General features: G+C 40.5%; 1 protein-coding gene across 1 annotated transcript in view; it reads right to left on the bottom strand.

Annotated features, from left to right (window-relative positions):
* Window positions 1-5,851: 5,851 nt before the first annotated feature.
* LOC139752936 (muscle-specific protein 300 kDa-like) overlaps window positions 5,852-25,165 on the bottom strand; it is a 40,721-nt gene continuing 21,407 nt past the window's right edge. The window contains exons 3-10 of the mRNA XM_071669017.1: window positions 21,618-21,769; window positions 19,919-20,093; window positions 17,230-17,705; window positions 16,844-16,908; window positions 15,552-15,568; window positions 9,490-9,752; window positions 8,469-8,627; window positions 5,852-7,665 (exon numbers count right to left, since the gene is read on the bottom strand). Coding sequence (XP_071525118.1) covers window positions 7,492-7,665; window positions 8,469-8,627; window positions 9,490-9,752; window positions 15,552-15,568; window positions 16,844-16,908; window positions 17,230-17,705; window positions 19,919-20,093; window positions 21,618-21,769 — 1,481 coding nt within the window. The 3' untranslated portion in view covers window positions 5,852-7,491. The remainder of the gene's footprint in view (window positions 7,666-8,468; window positions 8,628-9,489; window positions 9,753-15,551; window positions 15,569-16,843; window positions 16,909-17,229; window positions 17,706-19,918; window positions 20,094-21,617; window positions 21,770-25,165) is intronic.

Below are 25,165 nucleotides of genomic sequence, written 5' to 3'. Positions count from 1 at the left end.
TCAAATTAACCAACTTAATTTGGAAGTTCCCATAATTCCACGGAAACTTTGGGACGACTGGGAGGGAGTTGGAGGGAGGGAGTTGGAGGGAGGCAGGGAGGGAGTTGGAGGGAGCGAGCTGGAGGAGGGATGTGTTGGGTGGAGGTGGAGGGAGGTCGTCTTGAGTAATGAGAAATTTTCCAAGTCAGGGAAAACGAAATTGCAATTACATTTCTGAACGGGGCGCGGGAGGTGTTGGCAAGGACGAGCGAAATGTAAGAAAAATAGTGCAATGGATCGAGAAGTGTTGGGGTTTTGGGATCTGCATCTCTGCGCGAACCCTGAGGTCGATTGGGTCCTGTGGGGTTGGAGGGAGGTTGTATATAACCAACCTGGAACACGAGACACGAAACTCCCTGGGGAAACAAAAGGTATTTTCTTTTGAGGAGACGATGGTACGACCCTTTTTTTATGGATGATGGTACGACCATCGAAGGATGCTGGTACGACCCTTTTTAAGGATGACGGTGTGAAGGTTCAGGACTTGAGTATGAAGGCTCGTGATCACGATTTGTATGACCCTTGAATAACCCAGCCTGACCTTCAATCTAATCCTAAACTGGCTAGTATATATATATATATATATATATATATATATATATATATATATATATATATATATAATGTGTGTGTGTTTCCATACATGTTCGATGTTTCCCCCGTGAGAGATGTAGCGTCCAGAGCACGAGACTGGTCCTTAGAGGACCAAAATATCGTGAGGCAGCTGGTGACATATCGTTAATTTCTTATGAAAAAAGAGGGAACACAAGACTATAAAGTAACTAAAAAAAACTTCAACCTACAAACTAGAAACAGATCCTCCTAATTGACTTGAATCTAGGCAAGATGATTTTTAAAGGTCGAATTAATTTTTCACGTGTTTGACCATTAGGGCGACGACCCACGGGCGTATAGAGGCGACGTAGACCATAAATGCTGAAGGGTGTCTCTTGCTCTGACGACAGACCACCTAATGAAATGATAAACCCACTTTGGCAAGTACCTCCTTCCTCCGACTCCCATTCAAGATTTATCGCTGCCTGTGATCACTGCAAGCACGTTATCCGTGAGGCAGAGCCTTCCTTTATTCCGCCACATTACGATGATTTCGCCATCCACTGACAGACAGACGTGTCTGGTCTGTAGCCGAGGGCATCGCTAGCAACTTCTTGTGTTTACCTTTCCGTCACTTCTCCGTTCTGACGGTACGATAGCTCTCTCTCTCTCTCTCTCTCTCTCTCTCTCTCTCTCTCTCTCTCTTTCTCTCTCTCTCAACCTGGACGCACCAAACGTAAATTGTGTTTCTCGACCAGTGTAGGGATGAGGGCGATGACGTAATGTTAAGGTAAACCTATATAGACAGTGTCCTTGTGCGTGTGTCTCGTCCGTAAGCTTTTCAATCCTGTCCGTACCTCTCCCACCACACGTCTGTGTCTCCTTCCACACTTTTGCGCCTCTCCCACCATACGTCCGTGTCTCCTACCACACTTTTGCGCCTCTCCCACCATACGTCCGTGTCTCCTACCACACTTTTGCGCCTCTCCCACCATACGTCCGTGTCTCCTACCACACTTTTGCGCCTCTCCCACCATACGTCCGTGTCTCCTACCACACTTTTGCGCCTCTCCCACCATACGTCCGTGTCTCCTACCACACTTTTGCGCCTCTCCCACCACACGTCTGTGTCTCCTACCACACTTTTGCGCCTCTCCCACCACACGTCCGTGTCTCTCACTCACCTGTCGGTTGTCTGTGCCTTAGATATTCAACACCAACCTTTCACTACGAGGATGACATTTCTCGTAAATCAACTGAAGTTTGTGAGAACCAAAGGAACGTTTACTGAAAACCTTATTAAACGTATGCAAATCGCGCGAAATTTTTTTTCGTAAACTATAAGAACATCTGCAAACTAAATTAACATTTTGTCAAAGTTTCCTCCATACTTAATAAAACTCTTTATCCAAATGAACCTTTCCTGTAAATTAAATCAAAACTTGTAAACCATTTGAACATTTCTCGTAAACCAAATAATTCTCTGGTAAACCTTTCCTATCACTGAACCTTTTGTCTAAACACTGAATGAATTACCACGCACTAAGTGAATGACCACGCACTGAATGAATGACCACGTACTGAATGAATAACCACGTACTAAGTAAATGACCACGCACTGAATGAATGAACACGTACTGAATGAATGATCACGTAATACATTCTATCTACAGATGTTTAGCATTTCATTTTGAGCATTGGTAATGACGAGCAAAATGTGTAATAGTCGCATTACTGTGAAATGTTTGTTTAGCATAAAACTGTTTCTAAATACAACAGCTCGCACGAATACAACAGCTCGCATGGATACAACAGATGTTACGAATACCACAGCTCGCACGAATAATACGGTTCGTACAAATATAACAGCTCACACGAATGCCTGAACGTGCACGAATATCACACCTGGGGTACCACAATTATCCTACTTACTACACCTCACACGAATAAGTTAACGACGAATTCCGCAGTGGTCACGAATACCAATGATCTCACGAACGGCAAATCGTTACGTCTTGATTTGTAGACACCACATAATCTACCCGTGTTTTTAGCATACGACACTGTAAAAGACGCTGTGCCTTTACCTCGCAACACGCTATACCCTGCCGTGCCTTTAGCTCAAAACACCCTGTAATCTGCCATGTCTTCAGCTCACAACACCCTGTAATCTGCCATGTCTTCAGCTCACAACACCCTGTAATCTGCCATGTCTTCAGCTCACAACACACTGCAATCTGCCATGTCTTGCGACAATCGTGTCTTCGTTCTGACGCATTTCATAACGTTTCTCCCATTTATTGTTATATCCAATATTCTCTTTATTTCTTGACCATCATTTACACTGATGTGAAAGGGTAAACACTGAAGCCTCAAGACCACATGCCGTGTTCTATGACACGACACAGGTTTTCTTTTGTGCGTTGAACTCTACCTAAATATCTCAATATATTCGTAATGTTTTCTGGGAAACTGAACTGGATGCAAACCTATGGAACTGTGGTGGAATTAATGATGAGGTAGATAGATAGATGGATAGATAGATTGATGGATCATGACAAAATAGAATGACAAATTAATGGATAGTGATGATGGATAGATAGACCAATTATAATGATAGTGGACAGACGGATAGATAGCTATATCCTGAGAGAAACTCTCAATAAACGGAGAGAGAGAGAGAGAGAGAGAGAGAGAGAGAGAGAGAGAGAGAGAGAGAGAGAGAGAGAGAGAGCTCCCCCTTGACCGTGATGTTCTTACTTCGATGTTATCAGGAGCTATTGATGGTGGTTGGGGGAGGGGGGGTTAAGAGGTCGGGGTAAAAGGGGGTGAGGGGGGGGGATTGGGTTGGTGGGGGGCGTAGCAGCAGGTGTGGCGTAAACACAATATGATACATCGGTACGGTTTCTTGTGTTGTTGTGTGGTCGCCTGTGGTGATGGTGGCTGGGAGGGAGGGAGGGACTGGGAAGATGACACAGGTTCTCTCCCCTCCAGACGTGAGGTGGTAAAACCCCGCAGTTTGTCGAAAATATCTTGAACATATTGTGAAGATTGTTATCTTGGCGTATTCTCAAAGATATCATGGGATAAATGAGGCATATCTTGGCATATTGTCCAGGATGTCTTAGTATGTTATTAGGTATATCTTCGCATATTGGATATCTTGGCATATTGTGAAGAATGTATTGGCAGGATGTCGAGGATATCTTAGTATATTGTGAAGAATATCGTAGGATATCGTCAAGGATAGCTTAGAATATTGTCCAAGATATCTCGGAATACTGTCGGGGATACCTTATCAAGGATAGCATATCTGACCTTTAAGGATGAAGTTGCTGGTGGAGGCATTCGTGCTCAAGGGTCGTACCGTCGTACTCAAGGGTCATACCACTGTCCTCATCAAGGACGGTACCGTTGTGCTCAAGGGTTATACGATCGAGCTCAAGGGCCGTACTTCGTGCTGAAGGGTCGAGAAGTCGTGCTCAAAAGTCGTACCCTCCTGCTCAAGTATGGTACATTCGTGCTCAAGTATGGTACATTCGTGCTCAAGTATGGTACATTCGTGCTCAAGTATCGTGCATTCGTGCTCAAGTATCGTCGTGCTCAAGGGTCGTGCTGTCCTCTCCAAGAGATAAGGTCTAGAAAGTAGGGACCTTCAACCTATCATCTCTCTCATGGAAACACTTCCTCCCTTCCCCAAGTATTGTCGTCAGTTTTCCCTACAACACAAAAACTGTTGGACGAAAAAAAAAACCCTCTTTCCTTAAATCCTTTACTGTATTGTTGAGTTAAAAACAAATCAGAAGTTAAACTATCCGGTCCTTAATGTCTTGCTTTACCGGCCGGCCAACACAAGTAACATAACCGTATATCTATTATATAAGTCCCTATATGTGTGTGTTGCTGGCGGCGCAACACAAATCAGGCAGGAAACTTCCCATTCTCCTTGATCTATGTTTTGTGGTGTGGATATTGAGCAAACCAAACGTCTCTCTGACGTCCCTGACGTCGGAACAAACCAGATGGTGATGATGACGTCGAGTCTTGACGTCAGAACAAACCAGGTGGGGGTGATGACGTCGAGGCTTGACGTCGGAACAAACCAAGCGTCGTCGCTCGACGTCCAACGAATTAGGCCTCGATACTTGGAGTGGAGTGAGGCAGGAGGCCCACGTGGAAGCTCGTGTCAACACAGAGGGTAAGCAATAAGAGCGTCGCGGTCACAGTAGACCAGTGAAGTGTGGCACCATCTGTTTTTCCAAGTGTTTTTTTCTCTCTCTCTCTCTCTCTCCCCCCAACCCCTTCATCATCATCCTGGTTACTTCCCTAGGTTATGTTTTTTCTTCCTGGGAATTACATTCGGGATTATCTTTACTTATTTCCTGGTGATGTATTTAGTTTTGCAATATCTTATCGCCTCTCCTTGATATTCTCGTATAGCCTCATGCCTGTATCTCTCTTATTAGTGTGTGTTATCAGAATGATTGTGTGAATTACATCTATACTTTTAGATTAATCCTTTACTGAGAGGCATTTATATTATAGTTCCAAATTCTAGTCATATTGACTAATATGAATGTGTATTTGAAAACTGGAGTATAATCAGATGGGAAAAAAATTAAATTTGATAAATTTCCCAGTAGCATCGAAATTTGGTAGGATTAATTATGTATAGTTAATGTATTCACAGAAGACCAATCTGTACACACACACACACACACACACACGTCAGTACCTTAATCAATACATCTTACTTTATCAAATAGTGATTCTACCTCTAACAGACTTCCAAATGGTAAATCATTTATCGTAATGAATTTTATCATTAGCTTACCTCCTTTTTTAAAGATTCTCTTCAGATTTTGATAATCCCAAATTCTCAACCGAAGAATTATGTTGTCAGGATAGTGTGAAGTGGTGGTGTGGCACCAAATGGAATCGTATTACTTTACTGCTGGACGTTAACTGCAATTTCATTTCTTATTCTTCACTGACACAATTAACCTTTGTTTTCATATGTCCTCCTCATCTTTGGGTCGGTTCTCATTGGCTAGTAGGTAATAATTTGTTCTTTAGGGCTACAGACTCTTAGGATCATAAGGAAATCAACATAAAGTTCTAACCAACAGTCGAATAATCTTGAACTCCTTCTTCAGGTCTTCGAAATGGTTCTAAGACCATACACACGCTCTTCATGCAAGCATAAACCCTTGGTCAAACACCAGATATATAACATATAGGATAATGAAACTTAGTCTTTAGCGAAAGTGCTTTATTCAGTTGTGAGGCAGGATAATACAAGAATACAGTAGTGAGAATGAATCTATGGGGATATAGTAGAACACAATGATATATATATATATATATATATATATATATATATATATATATATATATATATCAGGATACATCTATTAGAATATAGTGGCTAACACAAAGATCTACGCGCCTCAGGCATGGAGGGAGAGTGGAGATCTGCATATTATCCTGCCGATTAATTCACTTTCTGCATTTTTAAGTTGTTCTCTGTTTTGGCGAACTCAATAAAACGAATAGCGTGCGCAGGCAGGCGGGGTGGGCGAGGAGGGGGGGAAAATATAGTTAACTGTCTTTTAAATCTTTGCTCTTTGACGTAACCGAGATAAGAGGTAACTGTAAAGGAAGCTGGTCCCTTCAATCGTAACCCAAAAAATAAATATAATTGAGGAAATGAAAGAAAGGAAAACGAAACAAAAATAAAAATAGGGAATTAAAAAAAGAAAAAGCGAAATCATAATAATACCGAATGATCTATAGATTATCGTGCAGGCTAGCTTCCTTATGGGGCAGGATGATTACTCTCCAACAAAGTCATTAAGAACGTTTCATCATTTATAGAAACCACATAATCCTACCTTGAAGACATGGCTAGTCGTTCGTCTCTTGTTTTAAGGCAGGTCTGTATCATGTACTTATCCTCCGCCGCTCGTGTATTCTCTGAACTCAAAAGATTTGTCTTTATACAATACTGATGAATGAGAGTAATCACATAACCTCAATAAAATAACTGAAAAAAAAAACCGAACAAAAATGAAAAATGTTGCTGGCTAACTAGATATTGGGTAATGATTCATTTGCTCGTGTCATACGTAACCATAGCACAAAGTCCAACATAGAAATACAAATTCAATGCATACAAATTACGTAATCATGACTGTATGCATGGGTTCCTGCAGTATACATTAGCAATAATATATAAACAGATCTAACCCATATCTAATATGTCTGTCTGTCTGTCTTTTGTTCAATGAATAGCTGCTGCTATTTTAAGGCTTCGCTGTATGTTTTTTCTAAAAGAAGAGCTAAGCTTAGATAAATGTATGGTTTGGTGTAGGTTGTAAATTCACGAAATGAAAAAAGATTTTACGAAGTGTTGTAAAGCATAGTGTCTTCCGTTCAGAAGACAAAGCTGATCAAAGCTTTTAGAACAACTTCCTAGTTTGGAAGCTTCGAAGCTTCACCAGCGGAACATCTGAAGCTTCGAACTTACATTCATCTTCGATGCTGACCACGATCTCCCGCCTTAAAAAATAAGTAGATTTACCTCTACCAACGAGAACATTTCTTGAAGCACATTCCTCACCTATTCTCAACAACCAGTCACTCTCACACGTCGCGTCACACAACCAGTGGCTTTCACACATCATGCACTCCAGCCTCATCGCAAGACCTCAGACAGTACAGATGATATGATCTTATTCCACGAGAGGTTGCTGGGGGAGATAGGAACGAAGAGAGGTAAGCAAGCAGACACAGAGCGAACCAACCTCTTCCTCCCATTCCTTCCTATGTCCACCACATACCCTAATTAGCACCACAAACAGGAAAATTAGTTTTTGACATTTTTTTCTTTTTGGTTTAGACAACTGAGAGTAGTTTGACCTTCTTGTCATTGATGTCTTTGAATTTCTTGAAGATGGACTCGAGAGCCACGACATCAGGCATGTCTGCGCCAGGAACAGCTGCGATGATCTCTGTCAGGCCCTCCGTCACCTTCTGCAGCTCTGACCACGTATCACAGAGTTCCTGCACCTGCAGGAGAGTCGGAGGAATGAGTGATTAACTAGATGGTAAACGACAGTTAGATGATCGTGGTTAGGTAGATGGATGAAGTCGGATAGGTGGTTTGCGACAGCAGATTGTCAGCTGATACTGGTTAGCCAATGAATAATTGGTAGTTAGGGTCAGGTCAGAACAGAGAACTTATGGCTTTTTGAAGAGAAATTGGTAACTAATGAGTAAGGGGTTAGTTAGTGGGATATCAATTAGTGGTCGGCCAATGGAAAGGATATTCAATGATCAATTAAGAATCTTTGGATTCGTTGATAAACTCGCACTTCGTTTTCATCAGTTTATACTTTCAAAATCTGCCGTCATCGGCTCGTACTACATTTCCATGTCGTCTTACTTTCAAAATCTGTCATTATGTTCATTTTTCCTTTTCATCACTAACATCCTAACTCCTCCCCACGCTTCATTATCTTAAGCTTCTCATACCATAACACGGGTAGCCATCATCATCGCCAGAAACTCTCTCCGTCAATCTCATCTTCCATCATTCTTCACTATCACTCAGTTCATCACGGGTCATATTCATGACCAGTTACCACCATCCATACCAATCACCATCATAGAGCATCAACATCTCCACGTGAATACCTAAATCACCATCAGCAACTTCATCATCAGTCAGCCTTCCCGTCACCATCAGTCACTGGATCATTATTCAACACCAACAATCTCCTCCCAGCTAAAGACTTTCCCCAACAGCTTGGTGTGTTCCCCAACAGCTTGGTGTGTTCCCCAACAGCTTGATATGTTCCCCAACAGCTGACCTTGGTCACGCGGTCATCAGCTGTCTTCTTGACCTGATCCCAGCGACCGTTCAGCGTCGCCACTTCGTTGTCGGCCTTCGTCTGCTTCTCCATATGCGACCTGGACTCTGCAGCTGCGTCTAGCTTATGCTTGTTCTCCTCACAGCTGCTGTTGAATTGCTGGAAGATGAGATGGCAAATGATTATATATTTATATATATATATATATCTCAAGAACTACAATGCTTTTATAAGCTTATGGCTAAGTGTTCCCTACAGCTGCAAGTCGTCAGTTTACTTCAGATGAATTCATGAAAATGTTTTGGAATGTCTCCTGCCTTGTCCACAGGATTCTTCTCAAAGTTTTCTCTGTTCTGCTGCTGGATGACATGTGTGATAGCGATTCGTATCTGCAAAACTACGCTGATACTGTCAGGTTGCGTGTGTGTGTGTGTGTGTGTCTATACATGTCCCACAATATCTTTTTATTCTACCCTCTAATACGTCTTTATGATAGCTAGATCACAGAAGTATAGACTACCATATCTTGCTTCATAATTCTTACCAAGAACTTATAGGATGACATTACTCCAGCTGTGTCTCTCTTCACTGCCAGAGACGCAGTGAAATCTTCTCAATGTGATTCCCTCTTTTGTGTTTACAGTTGACCATAACGTCTCCAGACTGGTCTTATACCTTTATAGCCCCTCCAAGCTAAAGATTTCATCCCCACATAACTTCACCAAACTGTTATGGTAGCCACATCTTTCCACAAACATCGATGTTCTGAGATTATTCTTCTCCTCCCTCCCCTCCTTCTTTCTCTCTTCCTACGACCCTCCTGGCTTTAGAAGTCAGGCCAAAAAAAAAAGAAACTCAACCGAGGAACTATCGTTTCTTGTATGTTTTTCGTGCGCTTTATATTGCCTTTTAGCCCAAGGGGGTCATAAGTGGACCGTGCTGTACCCTCGACATGTCACCAGCGCCAAAATAAATCTTGAGATCGGGCAGTAAGAAATCTGCTACAGAGACACCACCATACCTTGACCTTCTCTAGGAGAGCCATGGCATCTTCCAGCTTAGCTGGTTTGACCAGGGGCGTCTTAACCACGCCCTCAGCGTCTTCCATCCACGGCTTGAAGTTCTTGACGCCGTAGAGGTAGTCGGCGAAGTACCTCTGGTCCTGGGTGATGGAGCCAGCCTCCATCTCCACCTTTTCGTGCAGATCTTGGATGGTTTCCTTGATGGTGTAGAACTCCCTCATGTGCCCGAGGGCCACTTCGTTCGTTTGGCCCTCGTCGTTCTCTGGTGGGGAAGGTGGCATGTCAGACTTAAGGATGGTACTCAATATGAAAACATGCTGCTTGATTTTGCTTTTTGAGGGGATGAGAGCTTAACGTATGGTTAAGTCTCCCGCATGGAATACTGTGCTTCAGTCACTTGGAAAGGCGTGCTTGCTTTGATAAAGCTCCTAAGAATAACGCTTGATAAAAACATCACATAACTCTGCTTTAAGAATGTTTGAGAATAAAAAATAAAGTCCTCCGGTCTAGAAATCGTTAGTGATACATTTGATCAGCAACCAAGTTTATGCAAATCATATTATCAGGGAAGCTAAATCAACACAAGATGAATCGGAAAGAATTCATGAATAAACATTTGATGAATCTACTCTGGGCTACATGAGGACTTCAGAGTTAAAGCCATGTCTATCGAAATCAATATCATATATCACTTTTAGTTTATATAAAGCTCTTTAATCCTAATACCGAGAATTGGTTAATAAGTTAATGATTATCACGAGCTAACCAAGAGGTTTATCAATGAGCTGAGAAAAGCATAGAATAAAAAAAAAAGAAATTCAAAGGATAGACATCTATTATTTCCAAAGAAATTGTTTAAGACCCGAGCTTATGTTTGTACGACCTATGAGTATAATGACCTGGTCTTTGACCTGGCCCTTAAGGGTAAGGTCAAAGACTAAGTCATGATACCTAAAGGTCACACTGCAGTGCCCAAGGGTGTTTAAGGGTTTATACAAGACAGTTAAACTCATCTGTGTGAAACCAAATTGTAAATGAGTCTGAAAAAAAATGTAAATAAGTTTTCCTCGGTGTATGTTAATGGAAATAAAATGTTATATTCGGAGCAGACGGCAGTTACATGTAACCGAGGGAAAAAAAAGACGAATATTGACAAATGGCATGGATAAGATTGTTAGTTATATAAAAGAAAAATTGCTCTTTTAAGAAAATAAATTAATATTTAGCAGTTCGGCGTCCCGTCAAAGACATGGATAAATGGAAACTTAAGAGATCTGTTCTTTTAAAGTTTACATTAACAAAATGTTTGTCCTATCATCAATTTCATACATAGGTATATTAGTTTAAATGTAATATCACACATTCGTAATCTGTTAAGAAATTAAGGAATGATTTAATTACATTTTCAGGCTGTTAAATTAGAATGTAATTTTCAGTGAATATAACGAAAAGAAAAAATTCCGTCGAAGATGCAAATGAGCTCAAACTGAGAATAACGAAAGTAATTAATAAGTGATGATTACAAGTAATTACAGGTCACAGTGTTGCCAAAGCTGTTACAAAAGGTCGTTTGAAAATAACAACAAAAAAACAAACAAACAAACTTGCAGAAGCTGTTATCAAACAACGGAATCTTCATTGTAAAGTCTGAGAGGCAGAAAATATGAACTAAAAATGAAAGCAATATGAAAAAAAAAAAATGTATATAAAAAAAAAAGCCATTCACATTCATCTTTTACCATATGTTTAATTCATATGTTTTTTTTTCGTATCCTCATCCATATCCCTTGGGCTGCGGTCTAGAGGGGCGTATCTCCTTTGCTGCAATAAAAATGAAAATCGCAAGTAGAGTACACATAAATGTCAACCATTTCTGCATTAGGATGTGCATGTGTGGAAGAGAGAAAATGGCTTTGGTAGAATTGGTATGAAGCCAAAATTCGAAAACACGCCAACGGCAACCACAAAAATGCGCCAAAAATTACGGGAACAGTTATTCACATTTTTTAATATTATTCATTTGATGAATAAAGGCTAGGAGGAAGCTGTATGACGCAGGGTGAGTCTTGCAGGCTTTGTATTGGAGTTAGGTCATACAAAGATGTCAGAGGATGTATAAGACTGATGGTAGTCAAATTTTCAAGAGATGATGTCGTAATATACATTTTCGTTTTACGTTTCAGATGAATGTTGCTCGTGTTGAGAGCGGTGGGTGTATACAGACTGCACAAATGTGGCAGATATGCAAGGCAAGAGGTCAGATAAGCACCAAGTCGAAGTCTGTATACGTGTGTACGTAGCTTTCGTCATCCAACAAGGTAAACAAGAGTTTTTATAGGTATATTTCTTCATCCATCAAGACAAACATAGCTATATGTATATCTGTTTCGCCATCCACCAAAACTAGAGTTCATTGTTAGTGTATATCTTCATCCATCAAGACGAACACATTCATTCGTGCATCATCCATCAAGACAAACACAGCTCTATAAATGCCTATTTGGTCAGCACAGAGTTTAACATATCTCTTTCAGTTGACTCTAAGACATTAATGACATCATTAAAATGCTCAAATCTCTTTACCCAAAACATTATGATCTGATTTTATATCAGGAATGTCATAATGTCCTTAAGTCTGACATTTCAAGGTTTAATTGAAGACTTTGATCATTTTCATCGTCTGTGACTGTGGCACCTCTGGAATGTCTGTAGACTCTTGTGTCCTTCTGTTACATGTCTGTGTGGAATGTCTGTGTGATTATAGAGTCTGTGTCAACGTTGTATGGGGCTGTGGTATCTGTCATTCTCTGATATGTCTGATGTATAAAATGTCTGATACATGTCTAATGTATCTTAGATAAATCTTCTTCAATAACCCTTTTAAAATACATTTTATTTTTACCTCTTCTAAGCTAATTGTTTCGCGCGACAGTGTTTTACCGCTGGCGTATTGCGCTGCATTACGTAGCATATCATGTCAATTTAGGATTTCTTTATTAGCTTACCTTCACCTGTTGTTGGAGGCGATGACGCGGTGGTGGTGGTGATGCCACGCCAGGGGGGGGAAGGAGACGGCGAAGAAGATAGTAAAAAAAAAAGAAGAAAATATGTATAAGCAGTGGGAAATGTAGGTAGATAAAAGAGGACAACCCCCACAAAAAATACCCGAGACAATAAACGACAAAACAATGGGAAAAAACAAATGACAAAATTGAAGGAATGTTCAAAATATAAAGAAAATAACTTAGAATAAACAACAGGCAAGATAGATAAGATAGCGTTGATGAAAAACTAATTTTTTGAGTAAGATAGACGAAAATGACGTTAACGTGATGCAATAGACGAAGATCTTTGAAACGGAAGAATAGAAAGTGTAAAACAAAGTAAATGTCTGTCAAAGATTAGAGAAATTTCTCGTATCTCAACAAAACACATTGATAATTGCACACGAGGGGTAATTTTCATTACAAGAATTGCATTAATTATCATGCGAAGCATTGTGATAGGTTTTCATTTAAGAATTTAAGAAATTGTCAATTTAAGGAGCTGTCTGTCTGTAAGTACGATTTTGCTTACTACTTATTTTCGTGTTTAAGGTACGAGGGTAGAAATGAAGGGAAGATATGCATGATTCCCCAGAGCATTATAACCTAATGGTAAAGATACACAAGGAAGATAGTATGTGACATATGAATACCTGTTATTCATAGAAGATTGTGTGACATACGAATACCGGTATTTATAGAAGATTGTATCTATTCGATCTTTGCGCTATTCAGTTTTCCCTTGAATCTTGTAGCTCAATAGTCTCTCTCTTCTATGGAGCTTTCGTAGCGCTCAGGGAGCAAGCCAAGTCCACTGTCAATGACTGTGCGTGTCATTAAGTGTGCTGAACGCTGCGCAATCAAGTAATGTTTGGATGCTGGGTAAACCCCTACATGATAATGAAAATAATAGTAATAATGATGATAAAAATGATAATCTCACAAGGAAGGAGAAATGACAAATAGATGGGAAACAAACCACAAGGAAATAAGAAACAGGAGTCGTCTTTCAAGGGTCAGGAAGGGAGGGGAAAAGGAGGGTAAGGACAAGGGAAGGAGGAAGAGAGGGAGTAAAGTAAGGGACATGGAAAAAGTAGTTGGGGATGGTGGGGAATCTAGGTAACTAAAGACCATTAATGAAATATTCATCATCTGACGGACACAATAAGGTGGATGAGGAGGACAAGCTGGTTCGCTGGCAGCTTCATGAGACATAAAACAAGGAACTACTGGACCTGGAACCAGACTGGAGGAAACAATTTGCATAACGACCTCCAATTATCTCGCCAGGAGCAACAGTCGTCACTGAAGGCCAAATTAACACCATTTATTCCCCAACCTCCAGTAACCATCAAGGTGAGGTGACATTTAAATTTCCACCCACCCCGTCACTCCTCTCTCCCTGAACTTACCGTCCACAGCTGAAATTAGGATGAGCATTGATCATCGCTGAATGAAGTGATGAGAAGTTGGGCACTCAACGATCAATCCACAGAAGGAAGGAAAGAAGGAAAGAACAAAAATGAGATATATGATATACGGGAACTGACTTCCTTTAGTATCGAGCCCTATGGAGTTTGAGAGATTATATATATATATATATATATATATATATATATATATATATATATATATATATATATATATATATATATATATATATATATTTTTTTTTTTGTTTGACATCTTTAATGTGAACTAGAGGTTAATGTAAGATATTTTTCATTTAAGTGCAAAATCTCTCTCATTATACAAGTGACATATTCTTAACTCCATGGAACCTTTTGGGATATATTGTCTACATCTATTGGTAATTACACTAGCAAAATGTGGGAACAAATGCATGAGAAAAATAAATTTGCACAAAACAAAAAAAGAAAAATATGGGTACAACCAAAAGGATTAGGCACTCATTTCAAAAAATTAATTTACTTTTTTGAAATGAGACAAAAAAAAACAAAAACATGAGAGGGTTAAGGGATTTGAGCAAAAAATATGGTATTTCTAAATTCTATTAAATGAAAAAGATTAAGTTTTTATCAAAATAAAAAAAACGCAGACATTAGACGAACAAATATGTCGTCAGCAGGAAAAAAATGTAAAAAATCTGGACATTAATTAATATTAGGGAGTGAGAGTCTCTGACCATTTTGAGAATTTTAGTTATTGGTAAATGAAATAAACAGCTATACTGAAAATAAATAACTGAAGAAAACAAAACAAAAAAAAGAAAGTATTAGTAACCTCGTAAGGATGAAATAAAAGTGTCACATACAAAACTGAAGAATGACATGATGTCATGACTATATGAATTATGAAGAACCCGATGAACGAAAGACCTTAGAACAGAAGGAATTTGAAATTACTCCGAAGAAGAGAACAAGACAATATGTCAGCCTTGAAGATAAGATAATGTGTGTATATCTTAACATGTATGGAGTCAAGATAACGGAAAGTCCGACTTATGGGATTGCAATGCGAGATTTGGATACCATAGACCATGTGGAAGTCCTGAAGAAAGAGAGAGAGAGAGAGAGAGAGAGAGAGAGAGAGAGAGAGAGAGAGAGAGAGAGAGTCTGAAACCACATCAGGCATTGGAATGTGACTTTGGTGTTTCAGGATTCTGATTCGTTATCTGATTGTCTTCAGGACCAAGATTGAAAATGGCTTTCACGAACCCATAGAGAAGATCTAACCTCCAGCTAAGATTTAAAGATGATAGTGGTAAATGGATCCGATGTTTTGAGAGAGAGAGAGAGAGAGAGAGAGAGAGAGAGAGAGAGAGAGAGAGAGAGAGAGAGAGAGAGAGAGAGAGAGAGAGAGAGTCTTTATAACTAGTAAATAACCCTTTACGTAAAGTGAAGCTTAAGGCGCTGAAAATATATTTGACTAACTATGGAGATAAGGATAGGAAAAAACACCTCAGACATGTATCAGAGTTGAAGACAGAGAACCATTGATCTACCACATATGACAGATAACCCTTGACCTATGATACAGCTGGAGACAAAATGAACTCTGACCTGAGACATAGCTGGAGATTGAACAACCTTTGACCTGTAATAGAGGTGAATGATAACCTTTTATCTGTAGTTTAACTCTTGATGGAAAACGTTTGACCTGTAACACAGCCAGAGGCAGAATAGCTTTGACCTGTAAAGTAACTGATATAAAATCTTTAGCCTGTAATGAGCCTTACGATGAAATAACTCGAAGATAAAGTAGTGATTGACTTTTATGTAGTTTACAAACTAGTTAAGAATGATATATCTATAACATCCTTACTATCTATCTATGTACATATATGTATGTGTATATAAGTATATATATATATATATATATATATATATATATATATATAGATATGTATATGTATTGCTATATTCTTGGTGCTTCTATAACTCTATTGACTTACCCGGCACTGTTGAGAATAAAAGAAAATATCACCAAATATCCGGCACCGTAGCGGGAGGTATGGGAAAATCGCCAGATTTCCATAACAGCAGCGGGAGACACGAGAAAAAGAAAAGACGAAAAATCATGTTAGGAAATATATCTTAGAATTTAACAAAAGGATTTTGTTTAGCTTTAGATTGACTGCTAATTGTATGAAGTTTGTTATAAATCTCTGTAGTAAGAATATATGAACAGTTATAAGTCACTTCTGCTTGTATAATAGAATTTGGTAAAATCACGAAAGAACATACCATGAGAGGGAGACAGGAACATGACACCGGAGCTAATACAGGAGGCTCAGTGACTGATAACATGGATAGACACTGATAACACTCAACCCACCCACTGATAACTCACCCACTGATAACACTCAACCCATCTACTGATAACAATCATCCCATTAATAGTCATATAAATCTAATGATAAACAAGATCGTTTTTGAACACGTCGAAGGATATAATTCTTCTCAATACTGGATATCGTATATCCCTTGGATAACATCATGTAGTTGGCTAGTTATACAACCATAGGATCCCCCTTTTGGTCCTCCTCCAGCCTTGAGGTTTTGTGCTCCACGCAGGAGCAGGGTAAGGTGGGCTCCTTTAGGGAGGGAAAGGTTTTCGACGAGGATGTGAACACGTTCGTCCGCTGACGATGATACAGCCTCGTGGAAGATGACCTCTCACTCGCTGGGTAACCGCTCGCAGGTGGCATCCCAGATGAACACAATGTTATGTAAGAATGGCAGGGGTGAGTGGCAGGGGTGAGAGTGGCAGGGGTGAGAGTGGCAGGGACGAGAGTGGCTGGGGTGAGATGAGGGGAGAGAAGGTGGTCCTTCCCAAGCCATGAGACTCACCGTCAAGAAGGGCGTGGCAGTCAGCCTCCAAGGGCTCCATCAACGGCAGTCGCTCGTTAACCTGCGGGAGAGAGGACCAGGAACCAGGTCAGATCAGGTCAAGTGGAAATGTGAGCACAAGGAGACAGGTCAGGTCAGGTCAGCTAGATAAAAGGGAATAGGTTTGTCTCGGGTCATGAGAACTTGGCTATACGTGACCTTCTAAGATCAGGAAAGGCTTACGTCTGAGGTGATGTAGTTCTTAATATATCAGAAACAGCGAGCCAAGTATCGCATCACCCCTTGTACGCGATATGGCAGCTGGCATTCACCCACCTGGCCTAACCACCTGGCACCTGGAGGTCCTCATGTGGACGTGACATGGCAGCTGCCATTAACCTACCTGTCCCTGGAGGTCGAAGATCTCCTTGACTCGGTCTTCGGGCGAGAGGTCGACGGATGTTGTGATGAAGTTAAGCTTCTCACAGGCCGGCATCATCCAGGCCCGCAGCTCGGCCAGTGTACTGACGAATTTGTGGAGTTTCTGGTTGAAGTCTGTCAGTTCTTGGAGCGTTTTGTCCACCTTCTCGACGATGGTCTGTCTCTCATCGATCTCGAGAATGTCCTTCTCCATGAACTCGCGCTTGTCCTCGCCAGCCAGGGTGATGATGGTTTTGAAACACCTCTTGATGATCTCATAGATTTCGATGCCAGACTTCCTGTATTCCTCGACCTTCTTCTTCTTTCTCTCGAGCCAATCTGACCCTTTCTTAGGGTCGTAGATCTTCTTGTAGGTCTTGTATTGATCCTCCAGCGCCTCTATAGGGGTATAAATGGCCTGCCTCTGTTGCTCGTATACATCCCAATCCTTGAAGGCGTCTGCAAGATGAAATAAAGGAGATGATTAATGGGTCACAGTTCCTAATGGCTCTGTGCCAGACAAGTGAATGAGGCAAAGAATAATTCTTTTACACAAATATACATGTATGTGAAGAAGACTTTAGATATGTCTGTATTTCAGACTCGTCATCATCAATGTATATAAACGCATTGATCAACTCTTTTTATTTTCTCTTTAGAAACATCACAAATCTGATGCTAAAAGAACAGCCTATAGACTTCTTAACTTTTTAAGATGAATCTTTTTATCTTTCCCACTTCGCCTAAGAGCAGACGCTTGACGAGGCGTGATAAAAAGATATCCCAGATATGTCCTCCTTCACAAGTAATAACTACGTAATTACTGACATCCCTGGCCATCAGTTCTCTGGAGATTAACTACGTAGTGCTGGGCCTTACGCTCTCACTTCCCTTGACGTGAGGATACAGTGAGTGGGAAAGCAAACACTTGGATATCCGGGGATGACTCGATACCACTGGGCTCATTTATGCCTTCAGAGTGAGTCTTATTGCCTTGAGAATCTGGCATCAGAATCCCCTACAGACATCAAGTTACCTTAACACTGTGTTCTCAAGAACTATGAATGTTTGTGCAACATATACATGTCTGTTTGTCTAAAGATGGAGGCATATATATACAGTCGTCATTGGAGACTGCATTTCGTGATAAGATTAGTAGAACTTTGACCCAACGTTGTGTCGGAGGTATTCCATAAGTCATTATGGATCATATTGTAGTTACACTAGCTCTGTCCTCTAGCAACACACGTAGATATAAACGATAGAGAGAAAACCACATGAAAATATCCTACAGACTTTCTGATAATCAACCAGAATGTAGTGAGACGCCAGACCGAGAAAGACTTTAATGAGAAATGCAATCCATATGTATACATCTGTAAGGACGTGAGAGCAAGAGCAGTTCCAAGCGTGAAACTACTCTTTTTAATTCTTGTTTGTTCTCTCCTGTATCAAACCTCAGCCATGGTCTAGAGCAAACACCCTCAAGACGGCATCTCAATTGAAGCAGTGTGTGAGGGACGTTTGCTCACGCTTACTTTGAAAGACACAGGAGGGCTTGCCTCGTCCCACTGACTCGGTCTGACGCAATGGGTTTGACACACTTCCATTCAGAGAGAGAGACACAAGCGGCGAGGCTGAGAATTAAGAACGTAGTATTCTAATTTTCCATTCTAATTTATGGCATTTCCAGTTTTTTTTTTCCTTTTTACTACGTGTTAGAATTTCCTACATCTGCCATTTTGAATTCTTTTTTTGGCACCTTCTGAGCGCGACTAAGAGGCCATCGAAGAAAATGGTACGGCCCTTGAGCACGGCGGTACGGCCCTTGAGCACGAAGGTACGGCCCTTGAGCACGAAGGTACGGCCTTTGATAAGGGCAATGCGTTCTTGATTATAACCTGGGCCCTTAAAGATCAGGTTTTTTTTTCAACAAGCCTCTTCCCCTTTCGTCATAATTCTCTCTCTCATTATTTCCCCCCCAAACCCCTGACTCTATTCAATGCATGTATCCACTAACTCTAATAATTTTCATGTTCTTGTTATCCTACAAGTAAGAACGGATGGGGTTCTCAGCTGTGATACTAGATCGACCATAGAAAACTCCTCAATTACTTCCAAAGTGTCTGTGATACTGAAGACGGCCAACGTCTGCTATTGTGTGAATAAGGTCAGCAGCCAGAGAACAGAAGGTTCAAACAGACATCATCAACCTGAGACGGTATTCGAACCCATCACACAGACACTTGTGTGAGGAGTTTGATGCTTGGCTTTAATTCTAAATCAACGAATCTCGATTTTCATTGATTTCCTATGATGGTTCATCTTGGACTGTCTTAATTGAATTGTCTTCATGAACACCACCAAAGGATGTTCATGGCTCGGAGAACAAGACCTCAAATTCAGTTTATCCCGAGTTGTTGTTCCATCCTTTAGACACTTCGAAATCATCGGTTCGAGTCTTATTAGTCTCTCTCTCTCTCTCTCTCTCTCTCTCTCTCTCTCTCTCTCTCTCTCTCTCTCTCTCTCTCTCTCTCTCTTAGTAACGTTGAGGCCAGACCAACTCATTTTGGACCATGGGGTCTCAGTGGTCAGTGTATCTATGTAACTCTCTCTCTCTCTCTCTCTCTCTCTCTCTCTCTCTCTCTCTCTCTCTCTCTCTCTCGACTTACTATTAAGCATGTTGATCCTCTCTTGAGCCTTCTCATTGGTCTCCTTCCATGCCTCCTCCAGCTTTTTGATCTCCCTCTCCAGGAAGGACGGGGCGTTGGGGTTGGACATAAGCTTCTGGCCACGACGCATCAGTTCGTTGTAGATGGGCGCCTGATTCTCGATGGTGCGCAGTACCTGTGAGGGAGGCAGCAGTGGTAGTAGAAGCTACGTGGTAGGGAGTAGGCTGATGGGTGCTTATCCTTAATCTTTAGGTTCTTGTCCAATGGTGAAGGAGGCTGTAAGATGATTATGTTAAGTGCCTAACCTAAGAATTACTTGCCTACCTAGAAATACCGAGAGAGATTTTGCTATTACGTAGAGGTAATAATAGTAAGAATATATATATATATATATATATATATATATATATATATATATATATATATATATATATATATATATATATATATATATATATGGATAAATAGACAAATGGATTAAAGGTAGAGATAAGGATATTGGAAAAATATAGCCCCTTTCCCTGAAACGTACGAGGGACCTTAAAACAGTTAAGACGAACGTTCAGGAGAGATGAGAACGGAAAAAACTGTGGACAGTAGCTGGCTGGAGTAGACAAGGTAAATGTGATTACACAGGTCAGCGCCGAGGCGATGTTGAGAACGACACAAATAGAATAAGGTGCGTGTCGATGGCCACCACCCAAGATTGAATTACAATCTTGTCAGGACTGAAATTTCGCTATGGAAGATACGGGTCTTTAAGGCGTCTCCTCGCCAGCAATGGCGTGACGTTGTAGATCCAACTTCAGATTGAGTTTAAGATTTATAGTGAAATGTGACTTTCACAAAAGCTTTGCTGAACTGTTAGAAACAAAAAACTTTAATTGAACTGTTGTTCTAACTGAAGCTTTGTAACTCTTCGTCTTTCTTTCCTTCCACAGCTCGACTGCACGAAGAAAGAAGGGGGATCATAACGGTCCATCTTCGTGTGCCTGGACTCCACACAAAAGCTAAGTGAAGCAGCAGCCAAATACGTGCCGCTAATCCAGTCTATAGGGGATTGGACACACGCAGACAGGCCACAAGGGAGGTAGCCGAAATAGTATCTGTAGAACAGAAAGAAGACGGAAGTAATGGTGGACGGAACGGGTTGGCTGACGGGAGACAGTGACAGAAGAAACTGGTAAGTTTGAAGATTTACACACATCAATTGACGGAAAAATATTCTGTTAATGCTTTGTCTTTCCTAAACAACCCAATTGGCTGTTATGTGTTGTTTCAGAAATAGATATCAAGCCATCCTGTTTTTCAGTGTTGTCTCTCTCTACATGGATTAGGAATTGAGGATAGTGTTGTTGTCGTACAAATGACTTTGCCTAATACCATCCTTGTATCTATATTGATGAAGAATTTGACACTATTCCTGTCCCCCAGCATGTAATCTCATCACGGACCATCAGTCTATCTAAATAGATTAAGAATCTACGACCCTGTTCCTATCTACTAGCAGATATGGTTATCTGCTGGTAGATAGACCATTATAGACTATCAGGTCTTCTGTAATCTAGATTTCTCCACATACTCCTCTATGCCCATAGATATCTTCAACCTCAGCAACCCACCTTGAGGAGGTGCTCTGAGATGCTTATGAAAAAAACTGTTTATTAAGACATTCAGTCTCACAGAAGGGTTCCCTTACCTTCTCTTGTTTCTCGATCTGCTCCTCACACATGTCCATGTTGTGAGGGTGGATCTCCTTGATGGAGAGGTGACACTGCTCATTCAACACCTTCATGACGGGGTGGATGTCGTCACCGAAAGCGTAGCACTCTGAGTAGTGGTCGACTTTGCCTGCAGGAGGGAGTGAGGAGGTGGCTGGTGGTGTGGGGTGGTGCTTTGTGGGGGAGGCGGGGGGTGCTCCCCAGGGAGGGAGAGAGAGAGAGAGAGAGAGAGAGAGAGAGAGAGAGAGAGAGAGAGAGAGAGAGAGAGAGAGAGAGAAGCCTTGATCATGATCATACGGTAGATATCTAGTCTATTTCAGGATAGAGCAAAAAAGTAAGAAAAAACAAAGAAAGAAGAAAGAGAGCAAACAGCAGATCTAAAATAGAAAACGTTTGGGAAAAACAATGAGTTATGGAAGTAAAATTGAATGACAAAAGCAGGACGCAAAATCGGGAAAACAGTGATGAAGGAGAGAGTAAATAAGGAAGGGTAAGGAGTGGAAGAGGAGATAACTAAAAGGGAAAGGATGTTGGAGATAATGTGATGTCAACATAGCGAAGATGTAAGACGTAACTCGAACATCTCTACAAAACATCACCAACACGTATATGACTTCACAGCTAAACAGATGTTCCCTAGCTTCTTAGCTTCGGTGTTGGAGTGGGTTTTGAGCTAAAAATACCTGTTTGTAGGCTAACAAGGTTTCCTGAAAGGCAACATGGCTTGTTTGTGAGCAAACAAGGCTTGTTTATATTCTGACAAAGTTGTTTGTTAGGTAATGAGTTTTCTTTGTATGCTCACAAGGCTGTTTGTAAGCTAACAAAGGCTTGCTCGTTGACGAACAAGACTTGTGTGTAGACAAACAAAGGCTACTTTGTAAGCTCAATTATTTGAGAGCTAACAAAGGCTTGTTTATAAACTAACAAGTTGCTTGTAGGCTGGATAAAGCCTAGTTTGTTTGCAGGCTGGAAAAAAAAGGCTTCATCTATCAAACTAACAAAGGATTGCATGTGTGCTAACAAAGGCATCGTGGAACCCACAATCAAGGCACAAAGAAGGTGGCTGGTTTGTTCTCTAAAGCGGCTAATTAGGCTCTGTTCTTTGACCCTTCAGCTACAGGGTTGGTTTTCACTTCTAAGGAAGTACACAAAGGAAGACAAACCACGTTGATATGTCTCTGTTGACACTTGTCTGTTGTTTGTCTGTGGCTAGGTTGATACGTGAAGAATCATTATATATATATATATATATATATATATATATATATATATATATATATATATATATATATATATATATATATATAATTGAATATGCGTGTGTTTTATATTTACAAAGCAACACTGATGTGGTAAACTCCCTTGTTGACAAACCTGTGTTGCTAATGGTGACTTGTTTCATCTCTGGTGAGATGAACGCAGTGGCATATGTTTACTTTGCAGACGGACGACATTTCCAAGGATATCTCAAGACAGAGGGAGCTCTATGGACGAGTCACGTTCTGCGACTAATACCCAAATCTCTATAGTTCCACAAGGCTCTATGACACACAGAGAATCTGAGGCTACTTGATCTTTGAGGGTGATGTGTGTAGGTACTGCCTGCATACACTCACAGTGGACCTTGAACATGGATGGTAGACTGTGATGTCTATCTGGTCTACGGTAATTGCTACAGTACATGGCTTAACTCGTCTACCACCAGACGGTCATGAGTTCTTTTTTTTTTGAGGTTGGATGATGAGAGAGATGAGGTTGGTGGTGTCGGGGGGTCAAAGGGAGTTCTATACACACGGTTTTGAGGAGTCTGGAGGCTGGACTTGTACTTTACCGTGAAGGCGTCACTCTTGAGCGTTGACGGGACAAACTTCAACTAATTGAAGTGGGAAGATATACATTTGGAAGTAACATGATAATGCATAATAAATTGACAAAATCGGATAATAAAACCGAGAATTACACTTGCACGTATTTTAAAAGAGATGGACTTATAGCTTAAAGGCCTATGCTCTCACACTGGACACTTAAGAATAATATATCTACTTAAATTCAAAGTCTATACGTGAGGGAGATTGTACTCGAGTTGCATAGCTTGAATGCTTCGACCACTAAATGGAAGCTCTCTAGAGTGAGAGTGACTTCTTCGAAATGTAACGTAAAATACAACTAGGATTTTTTTTTTTTTTGGTTGTGTTTCCAAGATGGTAAAAGTTATGAACATTTCAGGGATCTTAGTCACTTGACGAAGAAAATAAAGATATCGACCTTCTATATGTGGCATCACTATAAGAGCTTTATCCTATATCATTTTCAGAGTTTGTATACCTATAGAACGCTTCGAAAAAAGTTAAGTACCTTCGATTTAAATCTCTCCCTCACGTCTTGTTTACATAATTGCCTCATTCGCTGCCCCAGAACCGAGTTTTCATTGGATTTATTCATTAATTCTTTTTTTCAATATTTTCATAAGTGGCAACTGCTCTATAGACGAAGGGGCTCCTGTGGTGTGGGAGGACCTCAGTGCGATGGAAAGGTGCTAAAATGTGGCATAAGCGGATTACCAGCTTTATAAATCGTCATTTAGACAGTGAATTTATAGTCTTTCAAATCTCCATACATATGTTCTTATCCCTATACCTCGTTTCCAGATTTTGCAGTTTTGAATTATTGATTTTTTTATCGTATATTGTTGTTTTCTGTTTTTTTCTCAATCTACTTGACGTTTCACTGCACTTTATATAAAGATTTATTTCACGTTTGTAAAGTATCAAAAAAAGGTCTTCATAAATCTAAAGTGAGGTTGATCAAAGAAACTGGGAAGAGGTTATTAATGTAGGTTAATACATAAATGAGGAGAAGCGAATGTAAATTGCCACTTAAATTATTTAAGCTGGTTGTTTCTTCCCTTCTTTGTCTTTAGCTAAATTGACTGTACCGTGGGATCACATGTATTCCACATTAACATCAACTTTAAGCAAGTATTTCTAGCGAATCTTAGACATTTTCCTTATCCTCCTCAGGGAGTGGTGGATAGAGGCATTCCCGGGTGTATACTTAAGCCGAGGGAGATCCATCTCAAACTCCCTCACGAATCAAGGCATCACAGTCTTCACTCTACATTTAGCAACTGGATCAGCGCCACAAATGAAGGCAAGAGGATTAAGGAATCTGTCGATCTGGCTTTGTGAATCGGCGAAGCCATATCGAGGTAAGTTTGTTCGAAGGTCTGATAATGTCTGTAGCTTCATGTTGTCCAATGTGTGCGTCTTCACCAGTGTTTCCATCCATCTATTTACGGTAAGTTTAGTCCTCTTTGTATATCGTTATGTGGGGGAAGTCGTCAGACTCGTACACAGGACTGAGTCCTGTGCATCGTCGAGGACTGTTAAGAAAATTTTGAGTGTTCTAATTACATGATATTCGTGACTAATCGGAGAGTAGTATTCGATTCCCTTTATGACGTCGGCTTTCTTCATCTCATGAGTTTATATGGAGGGATATAACACTCTATTATTAGTACACTTGC

Source organism: Panulirus ornatus, chromosome 13 (assembly GCF_036320965.1).
Source record: "Panulirus ornatus isolate Po-2019 chromosome 13, ASM3632096v1, whole genome shotgun sequence".
NCBI lineage: Eukaryota > Metazoa > Arthropoda > Malacostraca > Decapoda > Palinuridae > Panulirus > Panulirus ornatus.
The sequence above is the reverse complement of the archived record's forward strand: the minus strand, read 5'-3'. Positions and strand labels throughout refer to the sequence as shown.